Here is a 14,269-nt window from a genome sequence, read left to right on the forward strand (position 1 = left end):
GTTTCTACTTTACAAATTAGAGTCAATTGACCTCTTATAAAATTTAAAGACAAGATTATCTTTTTATCTAGTGCATCTCATAGGCTTTTAGTTATATTTAAATTTTTAAGCAAATTATGAGTATTTTAAGATGTACAGACAATTTACAGTTTAAAAATACTCATAACTTGCTTTTAAATTAAAATATAATAAAAAGCTTATGAGATTCCCCAAATAATAATTTTACCATTAAATTCTATAAGAGGTCAATTTACTCTAATATTTAAACTAACAAAGCTAAACGTGATCTGCTGAGCGTAAAATTTGGTGTTACGTAATTGTAAGACGGAGGCAACAAACGTCAAAAGTGTAGTGTCCTCTTATTATTAGGACCAACATAATCATGTAATCGAACAATCAATAATTAAATAAAATAAAATAGACAGTTTTTAAATTAATACCAAATATTAATAAGCTAATTAATCTAACACGATTCAGTAATGTGACGTAATCATTAAATCTACAGTATTATTAATAATTTTAAATTTTATAATCACCTTTACATAACTTGCACAACAAGTGAAATTATTTTTAGCGTTAAGACTAAAAGGGTCTTAACGCTTTAACGGATCCTATGCAATCACGGTTCCTATGTAATCACAGTTACTATGTAAATCACCGTTACTATGTAATCACGATTCCTATATTTAATCACATACCTATCCCATACCTATATTATGATATATTTAAAATAATAAGTTGTTCAGTCACTGCTACATTGAACTCGTCGATTACAATTTCAGAATCTATGACTCAATTTCTTTCAATTTGTAACATAGCTATATTAGACAAATTGTCATTAGTAAATACATTCATCAGCTCATCCAATATCTCTAGTTCATTTTCCTGAAACTGATCTATAATTTCTGTGATATTAATTATCATCTATTATCGTCATTATCATTATTTTATAAATATAGAACATTTAGGGGATGCAAACTGATTACGCCTATGTAGTGATGATATTATTGTAAACAAAGTAACTTATATAATATGAACTATTTATGTGGAACCTTGTTTTAAATTTTCAATCCTTACCTATAAAAGTTGAATATTTTATAAATTTTTAACTACAAAATAATTATTAACTTTTAAATTTGATAAATTTTGTCGAAATTTGAACTTAAAATGCTTATTAAAAAAAAATTGTGCCTATGTATTTTTAATATTTTTCAACTGCTGTTGTAACAATATATCAGGAGCCTTGGATTAAATTTTCACACTTTTTTAACCATCAAATAAAATTTTATTGATATTTATAGAAAAAAAAACTAAAGAAATTGAAAACTGACAATGTCCGTAAACAGCTTAAAAAGAGTCAAATTATTTTTAAAATTGTATGGTGTATAGAAAATGTAAATATAAACATTCAGTGAAATTTCCAAGTATCTAAAGTCATTCGTATTTTAATTACAACAAAATAAGGAAATCGTTACGTAAGAAATCGAGTGAATATCAAATGTTGTAAAAATATGAATTTCAAACGCTCATAAAAATTTAATTTGACTTTCTTGTAGACAATTTTTTTTTCGATAAAGGTAAACAAATTTATGAGAAATCTTGCTTTACATTTTCAAATCTTGGTTTCAAAAAGAATATGAATTTCTAACTAAAAATAATTTGCAAATTTTCGTAATTTTTACGTATTTTGTCAACATTTGAACTTTAGATGTTTATAAAAAAAAATTGTGACAATGGATTTTTGATATTTTTCATCTGTCTTTGAAACAAAATATTAGAAGCCTTCTATTAAATTTTCAAGCTTTGGTAACCAACAAATAGAGTTTTATTGATATTTATAGAATAAAAAACTAAAAAAATTGGAAACTGAAAATGTCCGTAAACAGCTCAAAATAAGTCAAAATATTTTAAAGACATTAGTATATTATAGAAAATGCTGATAAAAACATTCAGTCAAAATTTCATGTATCTACGGTCATTTGTTTTAGAGTTACACCAAAAACCAAAATTGATTTTGCGTAAAAATCCCGTTTTTCCTTAATTTTCCTTTTGTTTTTCATGGCGCTTTTGAAAACTACTGAAAAATTTTTACCCCCCAAAGTATCAACTAGATTCACTTTCCTATCAGAAGATACACTGTTGAAGAAAATCCAAGCATTTTTACAGTCCTAAAAGGTGATGACAGATACAAAAATAAAAAAATTAATAAAAAATTTAAAAAAAAAACACACATCATTGTAAAAAATCAATACATTCATCGTTTCACTCAGAATTTAAAATTGAAAACTGATAATGTCCGTAAACAGCTCAAAAAGTGTCAAAATATTTTCAAAATTGTATTGTGTATAGAAAATTAAAATACAAAGATTCAGTAAAATTTTCATATATCTACAGTTATTCGTTATTAAATACGTTAAGCAACGTTGAAAAACGATATTTTTTAAATTAATAATCAAAAACGAAAAAATTAAAAATTTTTTTCTGGGTTTTATCGAATCCATCAGAAATTTTTTTATAAGCATTTAAATTTCATTTGATGACAACATTTATCAAATTGTTAAACGGCTTTGTAGTTAAAAATGTATAAAATGTTCTACTTTTGTAGTTTAGGATTGTCAATATTTAAAACAAGGTTTGAAGGTTCTACGTAAATAGGTTAATAAATTACTTTATATTTACAATAACATCATCTTAATATACTAAGTAATATATCATAGGCCAGTGGTCTTTAACCTTTTTGGACTCTTGACCCACTTTTTTAGGCTTACATTTTTCACGACCCACTTAAGATTTGTAGAAAACAAAAAAAAAAACTCGATGAAGTTGATAGCCGGTGGATTTAATATGTAAAAAAGCTTGGCGGAGATGATAAGCGCAATCGATATATTTCTTACAGGTAAAAAGGTCAGATTAGGTAATTGATAGCAGCGCCCATACTAATCATATAGACGACAACCGAACACGAGGAAGGTACTTAATTTAAATAGATAAAATAAGTAAAATAACTCTAAGTAATGTAGTATGCAAACCATGACTGGTAGACATCTAGGACGTACCTAATTAACGTATTTATAGTACCGAGGTATAAATAGATTAATTATTTTAAAAAAATGATCTAGTCGTAGACCATTATGCTATACCAACAGCGTTATCAGTATATGTACGTATTTAGATACAATGAATAACTTCCATCACCACGGTGTTATAGACGTGTGTGATATAAACACAAAGAAAGGTTCATTCGGTCCAGTTTACTAATTTACTATAGACACTATAGTAGTACAGTTAAAATATGTACATAAACTGAGCTTTTTTTTGAAAATGTATGTTTTTTTTTCTTACAAAACAAACGCACAACGGTCATCTTAATTACGTAACTGGTGCGTTCCGGTTTAAGTAAAAATAATAAACAGGAGCCACTTTTACGTGAATCAGCCAGGAAGGTCGTATGTTGTTATCTTTTTATACTTTCACGGGATGGCATTAAATTTCAAAAAGGCCACCTTAGTCGTTGGTTTGTCCTTAAGTGTCATTGTCATCTGCAGTGTCCTGTACGTATTCATTGTAGGATTTGGACAACAAAATAACGACAACGTTGGACCTGGACGATTTTCAGATCGTTCACTCAAATTTGTCACCGTAGTATGTATAATGTATTGAAGTACTCTCAAAAAGACCCGACATCTGTGGTCATTTATTATTGTAGTTAGGTATTTTAAAGTTATTTACAAATATGAAATACTCAAATATACAAATATACTTATATGAAAAGAATTACATTAAAGGTGATCAGTAGAATGACATTATTATTTTAAGACTAATTCTGATGATAAAGGTTTTCATCTTTTTCATATCTCGTTTATAAAAAAAGCTATCAACTTGGTGTTGTCCTTGGTTTCTGGTCCCAAATTGTGTCATTGTGTCAAGGATCGGATCTATCCCGATATTTTGTCGATCTCGCTAGACAGTTGACATATTATGATACTAGCATACATGATAAAAATAGACTTAAGATACATAACTTTATATGTGAAAAAAATGTATCGTGTATCTATAGAAAATAATAATATATATAGTTAGGTAATTATAATATTTGTATCGGCAAAAAAAGTATCAAGTTTCTATGACTCTATACGATTAATATTTTTAAAGCTAAAACTATATCTAACATAAGAAAAAATCTTTATAAGGAAAATCGTTAATTTTCGAATGCAATTAAAGGGTTCGCATACTGGTAATTCTCATTTATATTAAAGGACTATACAACTAAAAAAAACCAACTTTTTTTTATTGTGTAAAAATATAGTGCTTTAATAAAAAATAATTTTGGTGGTCCAAAAAATGTTGTCAGTCAATTGCTTCCATGTTTAAATATAAGTCGCGTTTTACGCGTGACATCATAAAATCACACCGTCCGACGGGCCGTATCTAATATACACGCATGGAATTTGTTTCGCGCGATTAAAATAATTATAGAGAAAAATTGATTAAAGGTACAAGTTATTAATGTACATTTATAAAAAGATTATACATTTCTTTAAATGGTCAAATTAATTTTATTGCGTTAAAATTTCTTTCAGGGTAGTTTATATAAAAGGCAAAAATAAAGATTTTAAATATCAAACATAAATAGGTTATTATACATAGGTACCTATATTTAATAATATTATAATCCATTATTTATTGTATTAACAAATGTGTTATTATATATTTATAATATAAAAAATAAAATAAATGTGTAAAAAAACTTAAAATAAAATATATTCATTCAAATAAAGGTATAGGTACACAAAATTGAATAGAAGTATTGTAGGTTTTATACGACTATTAAACTAACAACTTACATTTTATTATTTTATGTACTATATTATGAATTATAATATTTAATTTATTATAATAAGAAATAGAATACATGAATTACTGATTTTGAAATATATAATCCGTTTTCTTCAGGATAACGTTCACGAATCTTCTTGACCACACATGATGGAATAACAACTCCATTACCTATAGTATAAAACCAACGCAATAAAGAATAAATTATTAGATTTTTTTACTTACCTATGACTTTATCACTGTAACACTATTAAAAATAAATGTACTTACCTTTTCCAATTGGTATCCATGAATTAACCCAAAGTGTAAACTATTTGTAGCAAATATATCACCATTCTTTATTTTCTGCATAGTTGCTGATTGTAAACTTCTTTTTTTTGTTTTCTTCTTTGTTTTTGAAATCATGTAATGTCTTATCCATGGGAATATTTTATTTATAAAACAATAGTGTTACTAAAATGAACCATTCCTAGAAGTAGGAAGTTTTAGAAAAAAATAAGTACCTATTTTTGTACAAAACAGACAATTTCCATTTTGTTTTTTCGAAAGCAGACTATTTCCAGAAAATGGTACATTTTGCACAAAATATAGATGTATAAAATCATTAAAAAAAAGTATAAGAATTAACATTTCATTAATTTAAAATTAAAAAATTTGTTAATTTTTTAATTCTACTTATAGAACCTAGGTCAATTAAATATTAAACTTTCAATAATGTTGTAATAGAGAATTGGTCTTTCTGAAAAATCATGTTTTTGGAAATAGGTTGTTTTGGAAGAGAACCCCTCAATTCAATTATAGTATAATATATGTATTTTTGTTTGAATTAATATATTTTATTTTAAGTTTTTTTATACATTTATTTTATTTTTTATATTATAAATATATAATAACACATTTTTTAATACAATAAATAATGGATTATAATATTATTAAATATAGGTACCTATGTATAATAACCTATTTATGTTTGATATTTAAAATCTTTATTTTTGCCTTTTATATAAACTACCCTGAAAGAAATTTTAACGCAATAAAATTAATATGACCATTTAAAGAAATGTATAACCTTTTTATAAAAGTACATTAATAACTTGTACCTTTAATCAATTTTTCTCTATAATTATTTTAATCGCGCGAAACAAATTCCACGCGTGTATATTAGATACGGTCCGTCGGACGGTGTGATTTTATGATGTCACGTGTAAAACGCGACTTATATTAAAACATGGAAGCAATAATTGACTGACAACATTTTTTGGACCACCAAAATTATTCTTTATTAAAGCACTATATTTTCACACAGTAAAAAAAAATTGGTTTTTTTAGTTGGATAGTCCTTAAATGTTTTTTTTTTTATATGGTACATAAATATTGTACTGTAAAATTAAAATTATTATTGCAATAAATTCTGTAATTTACTTATTGTACAAAAAAACATTACAGATTGTTTTACAGAAGTTAATTCAATTTATATACATATATTATTATTATTATTATTATTATTATAATTATTATTATTATTATTATTGCATGTAATGTATATTATTAATATTATTATCTATTTAGATATTTAATAATTATGTAAGTATAATCATTATAATTATAAATATCAAAACGATTACAGTTGTACTATGATTAAAATTAATGCTAAACAAAATAATGTATTAAGTAAAAGCTGTTAATATTTAAAATGAATGGAGTAAATAAAATAAATTGAATAAATAAAAAGAATCAAACAAATAAATTTATTTTTGTAACACGAACTTGAATCTATAAAATCCTATCAGTTCATGCAAGTCTATGCAGCGAGATTGATAGTTTTCAGTAAAGCGCAGATATCACTAAAAAGTAAAAACTACTAAAGAAGTTTTACTTCATACGCGCGTACTTGCACACACACACGTTTTTACTATTTGTTATTATTTTTTTTTTTGCTGTAAGAATCACTTCTGAGAAACCTTGGCCATTTTTAACTTTTACAAAATGTAGTGCTCCAAAAGGTGATGAATACAGATGACTAACAAAAAAATTAATTTATAAAAAATGAAAAACACATAAAATCTAGAATATATTAAAAGGTACCTAACTAAATATCAGCTCAAAATCTAAAATAGGTAGGTATATCAAATCCGCATTACGTTTGGATAAATAAAATAAAAAACAATGTGTAAACATGTAAATAAGTATTTCTTGTAAGTTGTAAGTACCTAAGTCACTTATTTTTTACAATAACATGACACACATAAGGTATTTATTATAATAAAATCATATAATAAAATCATAATAAATAAATAAATAAATAACGATTATGGTGATCAATGATCATAGGCGAAACCTGACATTTTTATTAGACTTGCCTAGTTCTCCTGTTAAATTCAGACATGTACCAACTTATAAATGGTGGAGAGGAGGGGCTGGGAAATTCATTAATACCATTTTTAGGGTTCCGTTTTTCACTACAGAACCCTTAGAGATTCGTCATGTCAGTCCGGGTGTCACAGCCACTTTTCTCCGAAACTATAAGAACTTTACTGTTTAAACTTGGTAAGTAGATGTATTCTGTGAACAGCATTAAGATTTTCACACAAAAATAGAAAAAAAAAAATTTTGGGGGTTCCCCATACTTAGAACTGAAACTCAAAAATGTATTTTCATCCAACCCATATGTGTGGGGTATCTATGGATAGGTCTTCAAAAATGATATTGAGGTTTCTCATATCATTTTTTTCTAAACTGAATAGTTTGCGCGAGAGACACTTCCAAAGTGGTAAAATGTGTGCCCCCCCCCATAACTTCTAAAATAAGAGGATGATAAAACTAAAATAAATATATGATGTACATTACAATGCAAACTTCCACTGAAAATTTTTTTGAACGAGATCTAGTTAGTAGTTTTTTTTTAATAAATAAATAAGTAAATAATAATTATAATTCGCGCGGGGCGTGGCTTGATCGGCACCGGGTGCGGAGCGCGCGGGGGGCATGTTCCTGACTGCGCTTATCCGAGCGGGTTATATTATAATAATATTAGATAAGACTTCTGCTGGACCTGGTGTTGGGGTCAAAGTTCGTGCCGGCCGAAGCGTCTTATTATTTATGTTACTTGCTGCTACGGAGCCCTTCGTGTTCGAGTCCAACTCGTACTTGGCCGCTTTTTTTTTTTTAACAGATTTGTATAAATGTATTCTATAATATTATTGTATGTCTGTATTAAGTATGATTTTTGTTTAAAAATTAAAGTAATAATTATATAACTATATCATATTATAAAATGTTCAGTTCATATTGACAATAATTATGTTTATTTATCAAATTTTATTTATTTTGCCAAGTGTATAAAATATGATTTGAGATTGCATATGATTGTGAAATTAAAAAATGTGGGTGATGGGGGCCAACAATCAAGGGATTGTACGATATCTAATTACTTGAATGTTGAACTCCGTTTTCAAAGACTTTCAGAAATTAAAAAATCTTATTCAATATGACAATATGCATTGTATGTATAAAAATACTGAAATAACACCTATATAGTACTTAAAAATTACAATGTATATTATCATAATCGAGGCCATTTAAGATGGGCGGAAGTGATAACAAAATATAAATAAAATACTATAATATTTGTGCGTCCATTTAAGTTTTCTAAAAATAAATACAATGTTCAAAATTTCAAATACATCTCATAATAATTTCGACTAAATAAAAATGATCATTGATTTACATTTTTACTTATTTTCAACAATATTTAGTCCATTCAATATATTACGTAATACGTATAGGTATAGGTACTGTATACAATAATACGAGGGCGTGATAACTGATACCTAAGCATGGGCCAAGGCCCAGTTGTCCAAGGGTGTAGTTCACTAGTTCCGCTTATATGATGGCGATGTCTAATAGACTAAATAATATAGGTACCTAATAAATTATACGTTACACTATAAAATAAACTACTTAAGATGTATACACTTTTCTAATATAATATTATGTTTACAGCTGTTCCGTCATGGAAATCGAGCACCAATGTTAAAATACAAGACAGACCCACACAAGAATGCTTTTCCAGAAGGAATAATGGAATTAACGAAAGTATGAATAAATTAATCATTAAACCGTTATAAAATTGCATGTTTATAATGTATAAACTATCAATATAAACTAAAAAAATAAAATACTATCTTAGGTATAATATCATAATTATTGTCAACAAAACATAACATTTTAGATTTTGAGCAAATTCTAGGACTGAATTAATTTTACAATTTTTTTTTTCACTTTTTTTTTATATAGGAACACATTATCTTAATATGCTATACAGCAATAATAGTGTATTTATTTTTAATAGATACCAATTTCAAGTAATCGGCCAAAGTTTTTATTTTAATCAATCGAAATGTATAACACTCAATTTAAAATTTATATAAATATAGTTATAATTAAATGTAATTATTAGTAAAAGTAGGGGTTTTCAGACATTGAGTTATATAAAATGATTTATACAGTGTAAAACTGAGTTATGCCGTATCCATTTTTATTTAATTTATGGAAGAATCAAAAAGGAACAATTTAAAGTACGTAATATGTACTAATAATAAATAAAACTTACCAACAATTAATAGGTAACAGACAACTTTTGAAGCAGTTTTTCTATTAGAAAGGATTGAAACAGATAATATTTTTTTTTTTTTAAGTGTATAATCTATATACATTTCTGCTTCTTTCGGTAAAATCTAAAAAGAACCAAATAATAAATATGCTTACACACCTAAATTAAAAAGGATGCTTATTGTTTTATTTTCTAATATTTTGCCGGTGTTAACTAACAGAAAGGAAAGCACAATATGTACAAAAAAGGACAATTATTTCGACGCTTGTATAATGGTTTCTTAAGTGACTTATACTTGGACAGTGAGATTTTAATCAAAACTACCAACACAAGTCGGACGTTCATGTCAGCGGCAATGGTTTTAGCAGGAATGTATCCACCAAAGAATTTTCAAAAATGGTCGAACTCAGAAACTGTGTGGCAGCCTATTCCCATATACAGCAATTCACCAGATCTCGGAAATGTATGTATCTACTAAATACTTATTGAACATGTTTAACACTTTCAAAAATGAATGATAATAGTTGAAGTGCACTCATGACTGTAGGCCTCCAAGGTACATAAAAATGTGTGTTAGATGTAGGTATACTCTTCTATTTTTGATGAACAAAATGTAAATTATTCGTTCATAATTATAAACTATTCTGTATTTGGAATGTTTAAAAGCAATAAATGGAACAGGATAAGTTTTATATACTTACTCATCGAAGGTCACTAAATATTATGACTAACAACAATCATGAATTCATGATTGATGTAAGTATCTGATTACATTCAGGTATTTTAGCTATACCGAACTACATTAGATCATTCATACGTACTGTAACTATTGCAAATGTAATAGTATTCGAAAAAGAATAAATATAAACATACAGTAGAAAATTTCCTTGGTAATATTTTGCATTGTATAATTAGATATATGTACATTGATTACTCAATCAGTAATCGGCTATAAAGTTAGGTAAGGCCTGAACTACTTTTTATGAGAGCAAGAACCCTGTTGTAAGTCCTGTAAAGAATACTTTTAAAAAGTACTTGAGTAAATACTAAATACATTTTTTTTTAAGTATTTAAGATACTACTCAAATACTTTAATTGTTAGGTATTTCAAATACTACTCATATACTTTGAAAAAAGTAATACTTTTCAAATACTTTTGGTTTTTAAAGTGGGTTTCTAATTATCGTAATATAAACACATAGGTAGTAGGTAATCTAATAGTTATCTAATAGTTTTAAAGGGAATATTGTTATTCAATATTCAATGACTTTTTTTAGAAATCTGGTTTTCACAAACCTTCGGGCTTCGGGCTTCGGCTAACACAGAAATACAGAATATTAAATAAAACTATTATTCTATTATTGTAGTTGACAATAATATTTTTCCAACCAATTATTTCAACCAAAGTATTCAATACCAAAAAGTATTTAAAATATTATTCAAAATACTTCATGCTGAAAGTATTTAAAAAGTTATTCAATTCTTAAAAATCTATTTGAATACTTTTACTCAAATACTTTTACTTAAATACTTTACAGGACTGCCTGTTTATAATATAATAGACGTACCTAGTACCTACCTAATTACTAATAACTAATCACTATATTACATACTTTATACTGATTTACACAGTTATTCGGAAGAATGGGAATATGTCCGTCTATTGATTCTTTTCTCATAAATCTCCCACAAATTATAGGTTATTCTGCGGACAAAAATATAACAGCACTGATATCGTTTTTGTCGGAAAATTGCGGACAACCGATGACCGGCAAAAATGTTTTTCTACTATACGACCTTTTTTTGTGTCAAGTAAGTTTATAATGACACACATCTATTTTTAAATTATAATATACCAATATTATAATTTTACCAATAATATGTAGACATTTACTATTATTATTAACATTCTTAAAGATAGCTGATGGCTTATCAGTACCAGAATGGATAAAACCTTACCACCTCGCAACAATGAAATCAATTTCATCAGAAATTTCAAAAAGTATTTTTGAAAATACAAATTTAATGAAATTACTTGCAGCAATATATCTTATTTTAACTATACGGGGTGATTCACCAAGCACACGCTTACCCCCATTTTTTTCCATAAGTAATGATTTTTTTTAAATTTCGCCTACCTACTTAAAGTCTATGTTATTATTAATTATTTAAATTTTTTATAACAATTATAATGAGTTTTACGTGGGAATACAAACATATTTTTTAGATTCTGAGTGGAACGATGAATGTATTTTTTTTCGTGTCTGTCATCACCTTTTAGGACAGTAAAAATGCTTAGATTTTCTTCAACAGTATCTTTTCTGATAGGAAAATGAATCTAGTTGGTACTTTGGGGGGTAAAAATTTCCCAGTAGTTTTCAAAATCGCCATGAAAAACAAAAGAAAAATTAAGGAAAAACAGGAATTTTTACGCAAAATCTGTTTTCAAGAATATCGATTTTGGTTTTTGGTGCAACTCTTAAACAAATGACCGTAGGTACATGAAATTTTGACTGAATGTTTGTTAGCATTTTCTATACACCATTTTCCAAATATTTTGAGCTGTTTACAGACATTTTCAGTCAGCTTTTTTCTATAAATGTCAATAGAACTTTAATTGTTGGGTAAAAAAGCTTGAAAATTTAATACAAGGCTCCTACATGTTGTTACAATGATGTTTGAAAAATATTAAAAATCCTTAGTCACAGTTTTTATTCATAAGCATTTTAAGTTCTACTCTTGACGAAATACGGAAAAGTCACAAAAATTAGCAAATTATTTTGAGTTGAGAATTCATAAAAATTTGTCTTTTTAAATCTAAGATTTGAACAATTTATTATTTGAGATAATCTGTTTACCAAAGTTATATTTTATTTTAATTAAAGGTTATTATGCTATAATTGTTATAACAATTTAAAAGTAAAAAATTATGTTGCTATTTAAGGTAATCTGTTTACCAAAGTTATGTTTTATTTAATTTAAATGTAACTGTTATATTGTATATGTTTTACAATAATACAAAAAAGTAAAAATCATGTATGTTACATCTGTCCCTAGTGCTGTTACAATTGTACCCTGTATCGGGTACAATTGTAACATATTTTTTTTTCTATATTTATATCTATTCAAAATTATGTGGAAATAAAGATTCAATACACACATATTTTGAAAGGAAACAACTTACTTTACTAATTGAAAGTATAAACGATTCAAAAAATTTAGAATTTTGGCAGAAATAAATAAATTTATGAAAAATGTTACAATTCCCCACTCTCCCCTACGTCTTATAGACTGTAATATATTGTTTATCGGTTATCCTTAGTATTTAGTTAAATACGTCAATACATTTAAAAATAATCATCTGATTAAAATTTTACGGAAAAAAGTATGTTTCTTATTTGACATGAAATAATTTTCAATAAACGTTAGCTCCTCGGTTAGCTCTATTTGTGCTATATGTACATTGTTCAGCTATCTGCAAACATTTAAAATTATTTTCTTTTCAATTTAGGTATGTGTGATTACATTTTTGTTTTGTAATTAAAAATACTAAATACCAGTGATTTATTTTATACAATGAAATTGTATATGATCTAAACTCTCAAAAATGTAGAAAATGGGTGTTTAAAATAATTTGTATGAAATAAAAATATAAAATATGGTTTTAGGATTTTAGATAGCATTAAAATATAGATATTATTCAATAAATTATTTGCTTATGACTATTATTTCCGGGCTTATCGAATCTGAAACCACATTACTGAAATCCTATATATGTAGGTATGATACTTATATGCCACTTAGCCACGAATTGACATCAGAAGGAATTTTTAGGTTTAAAATATTAATGTTTGAAACTTGTACATTGGTTTAATATAATATGTTGAAGGACCTCTGCTAAATGAAATTGGTTTGAACATGGAATCAAGTTCAAATAATTATAATACAACAAGAAAAATGCATCTTTATGCGGGACACGATATTAGCGTAGGAATGGCAATGCGCTTTCTTGGCCACACTATTGAAATGCCCGGTTTCGGTGCTTCGTTACATTTCCATATGTATTACGACGTAACAAAAGGATACACAGTTAAGGTATAAATTAATGCACCGAAGAATTAATTATATATTTTTGAATGTTTAAAGTTATGTTTAAGATGTTTTTTTTTGTTAAGTAGGTATCCATATATTTTAACAGTTGATCTCATAACATTTTTAAATAAGAATTGATAACCTCTTTAAGTTATTCATTTTGTTTAGTATTATTCATAAACTGTTTGTCTTAATACAATTTTAACTTATACAAAATGATGTTTGTTACACAATTTTAGCAATAACTTATGACTTAGTAACTGAAAGAATTATCAATTTTTAGGTATTCTATTTTGATCGATGGGACAATGAAAAGGGTGAAGAAATCTCAATACCTATTTGTGGTAATCCCTGCAAATTTGAGGACTTCAAAAATCTTTTGACCAACAATTTCTCTGAAAGTTGGGAAGATGTGTGTCAAAAAATATAAAACTACCTATAAAATATTTTCTTATTTTAGATTATTCCTTTTTTCTACCCAGTGCCCCAAGTTAAATTTCATTAAATTAGTAGTTATAAAACATTGTAAAAATAATGATGTTATCAGTGTTGGGAATAGATAACTAATAATTTATCTAGATAAAGATAAAGATGACTGTAATAATTTTTATCTAGATACAGATAAAGATAATTATACTAAATTTTATCTAGATAAAGATAAAAATTAGTACATTTTTATCTAGATAAATATGAGATAATTTCATGTTTAATTTTGAAAATATTCAGGAT

At 26.4% G+C, this 14,269-nt stretch overlaps 1 protein-coding gene across 1 annotated transcript; it reads left to right on the forward strand.

The window, feature by feature from the left end:
- Positions 1-2,689: 2,689 nt before the first annotated feature.
- Positions 2,690-13,986, forward strand: LOC100571171 (lysosomal acid phosphatase). Its single transcript, XM_029487600.1, has 7 exons — positions 2,690-3,642; positions 8,839-8,931; positions 9,669-9,911; positions 11,081-11,260; positions 11,366-11,489; positions 13,338-13,543; positions 13,824-13,986. The coding sequence occupies exons 1-7, from the start codon at positions 3,478-3,480 to the stop codon at positions 13,968-13,970; spliced, it is 1,158 nt and encodes a 385-aa protein (XP_029343460.1). The 5' UTR covers positions 2,690-3,477; the 3' UTR covers positions 13,971-13,986.
- Positions 13,987-14,269: the final 283 nt, after the last annotated feature.

This window comes from Acyrthosiphon pisum, chromosome A1 (assembly GCF_005508785.2).
Source record: "Acyrthosiphon pisum isolate AL4f chromosome A1, pea_aphid_22Mar2018_4r6ur, whole genome shotgun sequence".
In the NCBI taxonomy this organism is placed as follows: Eukaryota; Metazoa; Arthropoda; class Insecta; order Hemiptera; family Aphididae; genus Acyrthosiphon; species Acyrthosiphon pisum.